The sequence below is a fragment of the Helicoverpa zea genome, chromosome 10, assembly GCF_022581195.2.
Source record: "Helicoverpa zea isolate HzStark_Cry1AcR chromosome 10, ilHelZeax1.1, whole genome shotgun sequence".
In the NCBI taxonomy this organism is placed as follows: Eukaryota; Metazoa; Arthropoda; class Insecta; order Lepidoptera; family Noctuidae; genus Helicoverpa; species Helicoverpa zea.
Window position 1 is genome coordinate 4,318,198 of NC_061461.1, and position 13,509 is coordinate 4,331,706.

The 13,509-nt window shown below is 39.4% G+C and overlaps 1 protein-coding gene across 2 annotated transcripts; it reads right to left on the reverse strand.

Annotated features, from left to right (window-relative positions):
• Positions 1–10,492: 10,492 nt before the first annotated feature.
• On the reverse strand, positions 10,493–13,253 carry LOC124633830 (acetyl-CoA acetyltransferase, mitochondrial). Of its 2 annotated transcripts, none has more exons than XM_047169192.1 (3): positions 13,237–13,253; positions 12,690–12,878; positions 10,493–12,261 (listed from the first exon to the last, which is right to left on the reverse strand). In XM_047169192.1, exons 2-3 carry the CDS (start codon positions 12,864–12,866, stop codon positions 11,239–11,241), a joined length of 1,200 nt encoding a protein of 399 aa, XP_047025148.1. In that variant the 5' UTR covers positions 12,867–12,878; positions 13,237–13,253; the 3' UTR covers positions 10,493–11,238. The 2 variants fall into 2 exon arrangements, with proteins under 2 accessions (XP_047025148.1, XP_047025146.1); XM_047169190.1 differs by lacking the exon at positions 13,237–13,253 and adding an exon at positions 13,045–13,207.
• Positions 13,254–13,509: the final 256 nt, after the last annotated feature.

The window sequence follows — 13,509 nt, forward strand, 5'->3', positions numbered from 1 at the left end:
GATTGAAGCGTATGTGGTATTCCGCTATTTTTTCTTTGAAATAAACGTTTTTATCCTTTTCTGTCATTAAAAAATGAATCATTTTGTCTGCAAATGATTTACGATTGCAAAATGATTGTACAGCAAACTACCATATAGACCAAAATCACCAAATTAGCAGACCAATCGCACACCAATCAAATGTCAATCGAATACGATTGGTCTTTTATGAGTAGCAGAATGCCCGATATGGTTAAAACTGCTATTGCTATCATATTGCGATTCGATTTCTATTCGATTTTGACATTATTAACTTAGGAGAATCGGGCCCCTGTTAGCATCTTTGAGACCTCCGTAGTGAATAGAGTAGGTACCTACCTATGCAGATCCACTAAGTAGGTATGTATTACAAAAATTGTAAGAAATATCGCAAACGGACCTAAGATAAAACGGCAATTAAGATTTAATTAAACAACTTTTCGGTGACGTAAGTTCGTCATCATTATTTTTTATTAGACAATGTTTATCGTGAAATATTTTTTTAAGTTTGTGACGCGTTCTGCACTATCTGACCGGCCTATCGCAATTCGTGACCTTTAATAGACACCTAATCCGTCATCAATTCGAGCTTATAATTTACCAGCTGTTTCCGGCGGTTTCCAGTACATAGGGTTAGTATAAGAGGGTACATAAGGGACTATAAAGAAGAAGTACGTAAGGATGCATACCTATAGAGCCCTTCTAGGTACCTGTGCATCATTACGTACTTCGTACATAGGGGTAACTGCCTCGTTGGTCTAGTTGTCGCAAGTGCGGTCTCGGGTTCGATCCCCGGGTCGGGCCGAAATCGCTTTGTGGGTTTTCGAAGCTTTCTCGAAGCAGCCCGGAGCCTGAAAGTTGGTGATTGACTCACCCGTGCATTGGAGAGCACGTAAATGTCGGTCCTGCGGATGATCTCTCTCCGGTCGTGTCGGATTACCGTCCCATCGGGCTATGAGAGTGAAGGAATAGTGAGTGCACCTGTGTGCACCTGTGTGCACTAATATGTCCTGCGCAGTTGGCTCATCTCCTTATATGGGAACAGCCGCCGTAGCCTATAATCGGCTAGGGGACATCAATCAATCACATAGGGGTAGCATACAAGGCTGTATATTGGGGGAATAGGTTAGTGAGTAGGTATGTATCGACGCCTTAGAGTGAAAACCTCGTAAGTGCAAGAGATAACTTTTCAGGATAAGGATTGGTATTCGATATTTTTTACGATTATCTTCCAAGAAATGCAATAAAAAAAAAATATTGAGAAAAAATGCATTTTTCAGGATAAGATTAATTAGTATTCCATATTTTTTACGATTATCTTCCAAGAAATGCAATAAAAAAATATTGAGAAAAAATGCATTTCCGAGGTTTTCATTCTAAGACGACGGTATGTAGGGGGAGATTTTTTTTTCGAAAGATGGTTTTAATGCTAGATCATTTTTTACCTGAAATTATAAATAAAAGCTTAAGTAGGTAAGCTTTTCGCGAATCATCTAAACGACTTCTGCGATAGCCAAATTCTCATCCTTGTGTATGTTAACAAAAAATAGCCGTTATACCCAACCTCTCCTGCCCGGTTGCCGCAGCCATGTAAGTACTTGTGACGTCATGTCTTCATAATAAGGGCCTATGCACACCGAGTTTTTATCCTGCAGAGCTGACTTGCATGCGTATCGCGTCTGTATCGCTACAAACGCGCGCCGTCGCGACGGCGCGTTTAAAAAACGCGGTGTGCATAGGCTCTGGTGGATATAAAGGGTAATGTGAAATATTTCAGTCATGTTGAAGCATACCTACCTACTTATACCTACCTAAATTGGGATTGTTACCAGTTACTACTACAGTATATCAACGGCGGATCCAGGGGGTAGGTCACAAGGTCATGACCCCCCCCTGGGCCAGGTTCAGGACCTAAGGGGACCAATAATTGAAATGGTTAAACACGATGTTTTCAGTTTTTGTTATAAGTATAAGATAATTTTTATTCCGAGTAAATAGGTAGATACCTACATAGTTACAGGTAGAGTAGTTTTGCTGAAGAATTCGTGCTCGCAACGCTCACTCTCTATTCTTTATTTACTCTTTATCCGTACCCAAAAGGAGGAAACGGGATCCTGTTACTAAGAATCCGCTGTCCGGGTTGTCTACATTACATGCTGTATCTCATGCAGGGCCGTCTTAACCTATGGTGCAGGGTGTGCGAATAACCCGGGCGCCTCGGTCTCAGGGGCGCCGCGGGACGCCCCACCACCAGGAAATTTCGAAGAAATTACACCCGTTCGATAAGGAAGTTCCACATTGTATCATGATACTGACAAAAAAGTCGCCTTCGCTTTGTTGGATCGATCATTTTGATTATTTTTAACTTTTAACATCCTCCAACTAAGTGAAAAAATTCTAGCTCGCTACGCTCGCGAGTAAATGACTATGTCTGTACTGTATTTCTGATTATTTATTATTTTTAATGACGCACCGAATCAACGAACACAAATGGCACTCTCTCTAATCACGGTTCCTTTTTATTTGTACGTAATTCCCAGTCTGATTTGTGAGTCTTCAAACAAATAATTCAAAAAAGTTCGCGCTCGCTGCGCTCGCGGCTACTTGTTGCTTTACAATCTATTTAATCAGGTGCTTTTGTGTCGTAGGTTCAAAAAATTTTGCGCTCGCTTCGCTCGCGCAATATCATATATACCTTGCTTTGATAACTTCATAAGTCAAATATAACAAAAAAAAATATTAATGGAGTCCTCAAAAACAAAACAGTTTGCGCTTCCGACTGCTTGTTACTTTACAGCGCTTTTTAAAACTTATGAACTTTTTGTGTCCCAAAATTAAAAAAATTTGCGCGCTCGCTTCGCTCGCGCTCATCGTCGCGCCATAACGTAGTCCTGTCTCGACTTTCATAACTTAAATCTGGCCAACAGTTTGAGCCTACAATGATTCGGAAACATTTTTATAAGTCCTTTACCTACCAAAAAAGTGACTTTCGTTCGAACGTTCTTATTTATATTCCTTTTGATTTTGAGTAGTACATATTGTATGTACTACTCAAAATCTTTCAATAGATACATAAGTGGCGCTTGGGTGATGATTGCACCGAGGCGCTACATGAGCTAGAGACGGCCCTGATCTCATAAACCCTTACCATTACCCTTACTTAAGACAATTGAAGTTTTCACAGAAAATGTTTTACTGTTGCTGCAATAAAAAAAACGTACGCGCCCTTTTCTACGTACACAATACTTTTCAAACGTTTAGTCTTCAACCTGAAAAAATTCTCGCGCTTGCTATGATCGCACTTTCTTGTATTTGTGCTGTCTATCCATACTAATATTATAAATCGGAAAGTGAGTTTGTTTGTTTGTTTGTTTGTTTGTTCCGCTTTCACGCCGTAACTACTGAACCGATTGCTTTGAAATTTTGCAGACGTAAAGTTAGAAGTCCGGATTAAATAATAGGGTACTTTTTATCCCGAAAAAAATAGATATTCCCGAGGGAAAACAAAAATGCTTGATGGATGGATTGTAGATGGCGCTGTGTGTCGTTTAAAACAAGGTAATAAATTGCAAACGAATATAAACATGTAAATTTAGAAGCTAAATGATACGATAATGAATCCCCGAAAATGAGGAATTCCCGTGGGATGATGTACAATTTGTTTAATCGTCTAAACTGTTTTTTTTTACATCTACTTATATATTGCAAACGAATGTGAACATATAAAAGAAGCTAAATGATACGATAATGAATCCTCGAAAATGAGGAATTCCCGAGGGATGACGTACAATTTGTTTTATCGTCTTAACTGTTTTTTTTACATCTACTTATCCTGAAATAACTATAATTCAACGAATTACTAATTGGTATAAGTATTAGTTATTTAGTTCTTGAGGTATGCGATAGATGGCGCTGGGTGTTTTTAAAACGTGGTAACGATGTGTTTTTAAAATACGTAAGACGTGGAATGATAGCTTTTTAAAACGTGGTGACGTTGTTTTTTTTAAGATACATAAGAAGTGCAATGATATCTCGCGCTTTAACCTGTAGCTCATTGTTCAATCGCGAGCTTCCCGATAGCTCGATAGATGGCGTTGTGCTTTTCTGTATCGCGGTGTTAAGGTTCGCCGCGAATTAGTCTTAAGGTGTTTTGAAATAAATATTTTTTTTTGTACTCGCTCTGGAAGCAGTGTCTATATAACACTCATACACTTATTCGGTGCACTTTTCGACTCATTTACTTGCTGTTTTATCTTTAACATTTTACATTGAATTGTGTATTTTATAGATTTTAGGTTTTAAGCAGTAGCTGTATAATAGTTAGGTTTAGTTAGTTTAGTGCTTTTTTCTAGGTAGATATCTAAAGTAGTTATTGTTTTTTCGATAGGTTAGGTTAGGTTAGGTTAGTTTAGTTTTGTTCGTGGTTTAGATTGTTATAGTTTAGTTTGGGGTTTTAGTTTAGTTTAGGTTTATAGTTTAGTAAGGATTTTCACAATGCCTCGCAAACGTAAATCTAATTTGTCGAGCACCTCATCTAAAGCTCGGGCAATGAAAATTGCCCGATCTCAAGAATCGTCTCTCCATGCTGAATTAAGAAGGCGCGAACAAGCAGAGCGTCAGGCTGCTTCGAGAGCTGCTGAGCTACCATCTCAGCGCCAGCAAAGACTTGAGGAGCAAGCCGCTCGCCAAGCTTCTTTGAGGGCTTCTGAGAATGATATTCGTACTCAAGTCCGTTTATCGCAACAGGCTCAACGTCAGACAGCACTAAGGGCGTTAGAGTCACCTCTTCAAACGCAGCTACGTTTGGAAGAGCAAGTAGAACGACAAGCTGTTTTGAGAGCTAACGAGACGCCCCTTGAAACACAGCTTCGTTTAAAGGAGCAAGCAGAAAGACAAGCTATTTTGAGAGCTAATGAGACGCCTCTTCAAACGCAACAACGTTTAGAGGAGCAAGCTGGGCGACAGGCAGCTTCTAGAATGGCGGAGACTCCAGAAGAGTCTCTGGCGAGAAGAACCGCGCATGCAGAAATGCAAGCTGAACGGCGTCGAGCTTTTATGAAAAATACTTGGTCTGTGTTTAATAATACTGCATTTGAATACGATCCTTTGATCGATTACAAAAACCATTCCTTGGTCGTCATCGGATAATGAATAAAAAATGTAGGTTTTGTGATGCCCTTAAATGGAAGGACGAAACGGCAGGTCTCTGTTGTGTCAATGGGAAAGTACGTATTCCTACATTGGATGCACCAGAAGAACCCCTCAAAACTCTTCTTTTATATGACTCCGATGAGTCACGGCGCTTTTTAAATAGGATTCGAAAATATAATTCCTGTTTCCAGATGACATCTTTCGGGGTAGACCGGGAAATAATCATGCCCGGATTTTCACCAACTTTTACTATCCAGGGCCAAGTTTACCACAGGATCGGTTCTATGCTTCCCGCGGCCAATGAACAACATAAATTTCTTCAGATATATTTCATGGGAGATGAAGATAATGAAGCAGATCGGCGATGTCAGTACATTCAAGGAGTTGAGAGGGAAATCGTACTAAAAATCCAAAGAATGTTGCATGAGCACAATCGACTTATTAATACTTTTAAAACGGCGTTAGACCGCATGCCTCACGAACAATACAAATTGGTTATTCACGCAGATCGCACTCCGCATGGAGAACACGAGAGACGATTCAATGCGCCTCTCATCAATGATGTTGCTGCAGTGGTTTGTGGTGACTTTTCTTCATCACGCGACATCGTTCTCCGAACGCATGATAATACTTTGACACGCGTACCCGATACTCACAAGTTCTATGACGCCCTTCAGTATCCCTTGATTTTCAGCAAAGGCCAAGAAGGTTATCATTTTGAACTGCCATTAATCAACCCAACTACAGGTCAACCCATGCCTAATAAAAAAGTAACCTGTATGAACTTTTATGCTTATCACATGATGTTACGTGAGAATGATTTTAACTTGCTGCCCCGTTTCAGGCAAATTTTCCATCAGTTTTTAGTGGACATGTGGGTTAAAACAGAGAGCGAGCGCCTCCGTTATATAACTCTTAACCAAAAAAAATTACGAGCTGAACAATACATTCACCTGCAAGATGCAGTAAGTAACGATGCCAATGTAAATCCCAGTGATTTAGGAAAGATGGTTATTCTCCCATCAACTTTTATCAATAGCCCGCGCTACTTACACGAATATACGCAAGATGCTTTTGCATACGTACGCGCTCACGGCCGTCCCGATCTCTTTGTTACATTTACCTGTAACCCATCTTGGAAGGAGATAACCGATGAGTTAATGCCAGGTCAGAAACCAATTGACAGACACGACTTGATAGCGAGAGTATTCAGATTAAAAGTACAGAAACTTATGGGTGTCATTACTAAAGGTAAAGTATTTGGCGACGTGCAATGTTATATGTACTCCATCGAATGGCAGAAAAGGGGGCTGCCACATGTTCATATTTTGATTTGGCTCAAGGAGAAATTGCGACCTACCCACATTGACAATCTGATTAGCGCTGAAATTCCTGATCCTACAGAAGATAAGGAGTTGCACGACACTGTGGTTAAAAACATGATGCATGGTCCCTGTGGCATTCGTAACTCTACGTCACCGTGTATGAAGGAGGGGAAATGCACAAAAAAGTACCCGCGATCACTTATAAAAGACACTATCCACAATGAACTGGGCTATCCGTTATACAGAAGAAGATCACCTGAAGACGGGGGCCGAACGGTTACTATCAAAACCCGCAGCGGAGCTTTTGAAACTATGGACAATAGTTGGATTGTACCGTACTCGCCAATTTTATGTAAAATATTTAATGCCCATATAAATGTGGAGGCCTGCGGTTCCGTGCGCGCTATCAAATATATTTGTAAATATATTAACAAAGGAACCGATCAAGCCGTGTTCAATTTTATACAGGAAGTTGGATCGTCTGTCTTAAACGAAGTGCAAGCTTTCCAACAGGGGCGTTATGTGAGCAGCAATGAGGCAGCATGGCGACTTTTAGGATTCCCATTACATGAAAGGCACCCCACTGTCACTCACTTGGCCGTGCATTTAGAAAACGGAGAGCGTGTGTATTTTAATGAAAGCAATTTTCATGATAGAATGGCGTCTCCGCCAAAGACAACACTGACCGCATTTTTCCATCTTTGCCAAATCGACCCATTTGCAAAAACCCTTTTGTATTCAGAGGTTCCCCGATACTATACATGGAATGCCTCTAGAAAAGAGTGGAAACGTCGCATTCAAGGCACCGCAGTAGAAAACTGGCCCGGGGTAAAATCAGGGGATGCTCTTGGTCGTGTATATACTGTTCACGTGTGCAATTTTGAGTGTTTTTGTTTAAGAATGCTTCTGCACCATGTTCGTGGACCAACTAGCCACAGGGACCTTAAAATAGTGAACGGTCAAGAGTGCGCAACATACAGAGAGGCATGTGAAGTTCTTGGTCTGTTGGAGAATGATAATCATTGGGAGGAAACCATGATAGAAGCAGTTCAATGCAGATCACCTACAAAAATAAGAGAGTTGTTTGCAACCTTGATCTCAACCTGCGGTGTTTCTAATCCTCAACAGCTATGGGAAAAATATAAAAATGATATGGCAGAAGATATTTTAAAAAGATTGCAGATGACACATCCGGACATCACGTACAATGATTTTATTTACAACGAGGCTCTCACTAAAATAGAAAATAAAACTATGGAAATAATCGGTAAAAAATTGAGTGAATTTGGAATGACTAGCCCACAACGATCAGAAGAAAGCGTAAATGACATCGCCAGAGAGCTAGATTATAATGCTACTATACTGCAACAACAAGTAAATGACATGGTCCCACAATTGTTACCCGAGCAAAAAACTGTATTCGACGAAGTAACACGCTACGTAGAGTCAGGGAATGGCGCACTTTTCTTTCTTGATGCTCCGGGGGGCACTGGAAAAACTTTTTTACTGAATCTTCTTCTGGCTCATGTCAGAAAGGATAAAAACATTGCAGTAGCCGTTGCTTCCTCTGGAATTGCTGCCACGCTGCTCACTGGAGGACGAACTGCGCACTCCGTTTTGAAACTGCCTCTAAATCTTGCTCAAGAGGAATCCCCAATCTGTAATTTTAGTAAAAATAGTGGTCGGGCCGCGATGCTGCGCCAGTGTAAGCTGTTAGTTTGGGATGAGTGTACCATGTCGCACAAAGGAGCTATTGAAGCTCTCAATAGGACTTTGCAGGATATAAGGGACTGCAAGAGCATAATGGGAGGATTGGTAGTTTTATTAGCAGGTGACTTCCGGCAAACACTGCCAGTCATACAAAGGGGGACTCCAGCAGATGAAATAAAAGCTTGCCTAAAATCTTCCAAGTTGTGGGACCATGTCATAAAGTTTCAATTAACCACAAACATGCGAGTGCGATTATTCAATGACATTCAATCGGGTAATTACGCGGAAACATTGTTAAAAATCGGTGATGGGAAAATGACAGTAGATGCAGAGGGAATGATAACTTTAACGGAAGAGTTTTGTAATGTTGTGGGCAGCGAATCGGAGTTGGTAGCAAAAGTTTATACTGACTTACACGCTCATATAAATGATGATCAATGGCTCTGCGAACGCGCAATATTAGCACCAAAAAATGAAACGGTCACTAAAATAAATAAAAATATTTTGAATGAAGTTATGGGAGAAAATACTGAATATTTATCTGTAGACACAGTGATAGAAACAGAACATAGTGCCTCATATCCTGTGGAGTTTTTAAATTCTTTGGAATTATCTGGGGTGCCTTCTCATAAATTAAAACTAAAAGTAGGTGTTCCGGTGATGCTCATGCGTAATCTCGATGCCCCTAGACTGTGTAATGGTACCAGGCTGCGTGTCACTCAGCTTGGGCGGAACATTATTACAGCTACTATTTTAACTGGCGCAGCAAAGGGTGAAAGTGTACTCATTCCTCGGATTCCGATTATTCCAACAGACCTCCCATTTCAATTTAAAAGACTACAATTTCCTATAAGGGTTTCATTTGCAATGACCATTAATAAAGCACAAGGCCAAACTCTAAGGGTTGCTGGAGTACACTTAGAAAAACATTGTTTTTCGCATGGTCAGCTCTATGTAGCGTGTTCCCGGGTTTCCAGTGCCCAAAATCTGCATGTTTTTGCTCCACAAGGGAAAACGTATAATATAGTGTACCATTCAGTTTTGGTCTAATCGTATCCAGTGTTACATCGCGCTTCTTACATTTTTCCGTGGGAATGAGAAGTTTTCTTATAGTTGTGATTTATACCGCAATATAACCGAATTCCACGCGGGCGAAGCCGCGGGCGGAAAGCTAGTTTGTTATACAGCAAGAAAGCGTTTTCATCTACTTTTAGTCCTCGAACTGAAAAAAAATTTTCGCGCTCGCTTCGCTCGCGCTTTTTCAATTTCACGTCTGTGATTCTGTCCAAGAAATCGCGTTCGCTCAGCTCGGAGCATTTTCTACATAAAAACACTTTTTTAACCTTAGTCCTCGACCTGAACAAAAATTTTCGCGCTCGCTTCGCTCGCGCTTTTTTGTTTGGCACGTGTGTGTAGTATAAATACGAGAAATTGCGCTCACTCTGCTCGGGCCATTTTCTACATGAAAACACTTTTCTTCACATTCGTAAAAATTTCGAGCTCGCTACGATCGCGCTTATTGTATTTATACTACTACTTTTAATATTAACAGATCTATACGCTACAATATAATATTTTTTGTGACTTGACCACGACTTTGTGACCCCCCCCTGGTGCCGAAGCTGGATCCGCCCTTGCAGTATATCCAACGTGGGATACTTTTCGTAATTTTAGACTGTATGGGCGCTATTGTCATGAAGTGCTAGTTATCTGAATTTACCAAAATGTAGGTATCAACTGTGAACAAATCGGACGGAAAAAGGGAAAATCGTACTTATTACTATTGAGTTAAGGTGCATGAAAATCGATCTCAGTGGCGTGCACTTGGAGAGGCTTATGTCCAGCAGTGGACTGCGATAGGCTGATGATGATGATGATGAAGGTGCATGACAGTTACCAAGTGCGAGTCGGAATCGCGCACGAAGGGTTCCGTGCCTTTATTTAGAAAATGAGCAAAAAAAGCACGTTCGTTGTATGGGAGCCGCCCAAAATATTTATTCTATTCTAGTTTTTGTTGTTGTAGCGGCAACAGAAATACATCATCTGTGAAAATTTCAACTCTCTAACTATCACGGTTCATGAGATAAAGCCTGGTGACAGACGGACGGACAGAGGAGCGAAAACAATAGGGTCTTGTTTTACCTTTTGGGTAAGGAACGATTGAATTGATTGCTACCATGCAATAAGGTCCTGATAAAAGATTAGTGGCGAAAATTATGTGGGTGCTCTGCTCACACTCAGTTAGGATAAGCGTTATGTTATATAAGTAGGTATGATTGAAAAGCTAATTTCCAATATCAAGCAATTTAATTACTGTACATACCAAATTCATTCAATAATATTCAACATGGCCTTCATGGTTCGCTGATACATTATACAGCCCATTACATTTTATATAATCCTATTTATGTATGCACATTACCTACTACCTACACACCACTCATAAAGAACAAGAAAAACCTGATTTTGAAAACTGACCTCGAATTTTTTCTCACTCATGAAGTTTTTCATTTTCTATCTTTTGCAATCTCAATTCAAGTAAATCTTTGTTCAGTTTGTGCATACATAAAAACTGTCCATTTAGGAATAATACAGGTATATCATGTCTGTACAACCTCAACCATCTCACATTTTCCTTCTCAGTGATATATACTTTTTGGATTACTATTCTATCTTTATAGGGCTCTAATTCTTCCATGACTATGTCACATAGCCCACATGGGTCTTTAGTGTAAAAAGTCAAAACTGGAGGTCCATCTGTAGAGTGTGCTCTGGAATACCAAAGCATAAATTAATGAAAATCATTTGTACATATATTTAAACATTTTATTGAAAAGAATGAGAGTATACAACTTTTCCATCTTAAAGTTTATTTACAGTAGATATGGATATAAAAATTACATATTTCAACAGTATCATAAAAATCTTTTACTCTTAGAGGTAGCTAGTAAACAGAAAAAAAACCATTCAATAACAGCAAATTATTCCTAAAAGGCACATAGACATTTAAACAAAGGGTCCAGAAGTTGTTGACTTACAATTTTTCAATCATGATAGAGGTGGCACCACCTCCACCGTTACAGATAGCAGCTACACCCTTTTCGCCCTTCTTGAGAGCATGGCACAAGTGAACAACAATTCTGGCACCGGACATACCAATGGGATGGCCAAGACTTACAGCTCCTCCATGAATGTTAATCTTGTTAGAGTCAAGTTCTAGCATTTTCATGTTGGACAAAGCTACAACACTGAAGGCTTCATTAATTTCCCACATAGCTACATCCTCTTTCTTGACACCAGTCTTAGCTAGCAATTTTGGAATAGCAACTGCTGGAGCAATTGGGAAGTCAATAGGGTCACATTCCCCATCAGCATATCCAATAACACGAGCCAAGGGCTTAACATTCAATCTTTGTGCAGCGTCAGCAGTCATCAGAACCATGGCTGCAGCACCATCATTCAATGTTGAGGCATTACCAGCTGTCACCGTTCCATTCTCCTTTTGGAACACAGTTGCCAATGAGGTGAATTTATCAAAGTTGATCTTCTTGTACTCCTCATCTTCTGCAAATATAACTGGGGCAGCACCTCTCTTCTGGGGCACCGGTACTGGTACCAGCTCATCAGCAAAAGTCTTATTTTCATATGCTGTAGCACTTCTCTTGTAACTTGAAATAGCATAGTCGTCTTGTTCCTTCCTTGAGATGTTCAGTTTCTTTGCTGTATTCTCAGCACAGTTACCCATATGGATTTTGTTATAAACATCAGTCAAGCCATCATACAAAATGCCATCATTCAACTGAACACCTCCATATGGTGTATCACCCCTCTTCAAATAGTAAGGCACATTTGACATAGATTCCATTCCTCCAGCTAATATCACATCTTGAGTTCCAGTTTGCAAACCTTGCGTGGCCAATACAATGGCCTTCATGCCAGATGAACAAACTTTATTAACAGTTGTGCAGATTGTGCTTTTAGGGAGACCTCCGAAAATGGTAGCTTGCCTCGCAGGAGCCTGGCCCAAAGCGGCAGAACAGACATTTCCCATGTATACCTGCAAAAGAAAAAACATACATTATATATTTTTTTATTTATGCTACAGTGTACCTAGTTATTTTATTTAATATATTTATATGCTTTAAAAATATTTTTTTATTGCAATGTAAAAAATATTCTGAGTCCAGAAAGTGAGTAAACGAGTCTCAAAATAATCATTTAACTATGGATTTTTTAACTTTATAAACACCTTTCATTAAAATAGAAATTTAATTTAATATATATTAATTTGATTTAAATCTCTGTTATCTAAGCTGCTAATGAAGATATGAGCAAATTAATCAATAACCAGCTTTAATCTTGTCAGAACCATGACAAATGACTACATATTATTTTTACAAAATTGCCAAAATGTTAAACTCATCATGGTTTAATGATAACTGTAAATCAAGGGAAAACAAGAGAAAGTAGGGTGAATATATTAACCTCTTTAACTTCTTCCTTAGGAATGCCGGCTCTTTCAACTGCTGCTTTAACGGCGACACCTCCAAGTTCGGTGGCTGAAAGGCTCGACAGGCTACCCTTAAAGGAGCCAATTGGAGTCCTCACAGCGGACGCGATCACCACATCGTTCAGGGAAAGTTTTGAAGAATACGCAGCCATCGCTTTATAAAGCTGTCGAACAATTTCCAAATTAATAAAATTTATGTACTTCACTGGTAACAGTCCGAAGAAAGTTAAGTTATTATTATTTTCGATGGTTAGTAAGTAGTAGCTACTAGCGGGGTACGCGATCTACGACTGACTGACGAATAATAACACTGGTAGGAGGAAGACGAACCTTATTATATGCTGGCCGCATTTTGATGGTAATAATTCTATTGCCTTTCAAAAAAAACATGATTTATTCTAAAAATAACTATTATACGTATTCAAAAGACCACTACCAAACTGATTAAAGTTATAGAAAATGATAACGCTTATCATTCACAAAAGTAAAAAAACAAATTATTATTCAAGATACCCCACGTACTGTTCAAAGTTTCATTTAAATGCTTAACACTCCGAAAATAAGGTTGATTTTCGTAGTAAAACTACAGACCAAGAATTTGTAAGAAAGATACTTTGACCCACAGATTGTTCGCTTTATTGTATCAATAATACAAAAGTTACAACATTTCCATTAATTAAAAATGATGACTGCCAAAGCTGATACAATTTGTAAACTTCAATATATGAATGCCTACTTAAAAATGTTATGGTGGCTTCAAGTTATTATTTATTTTAAGGAAATTATGATATGGAC

Bases quoted from the DNA above. Each gene is read 5' to 3' on its own strand.
- LOC124633830 (XM_047169190.1), bottom strand. From the start codon at position 13,104: ATGTTTTTTTTGAAAGGCAATAGAATTATTACCATCAAAATGCGGCCA. The intron at 12,879-13,044 runs GTTCGTCTTCCT...ATTGTTCGACAG, and splicing joins TGCGGCCAGCATATAATAAG to CTTTATAAAGCGATGGCTGC. The intron at 12,262-12,689 runs GTTAATATATTC...TTTCTTTTGCAG, and splicing joins CTAAGGAAGAAGTTAAAGAG to GTATACATGGGAAATGTCTG.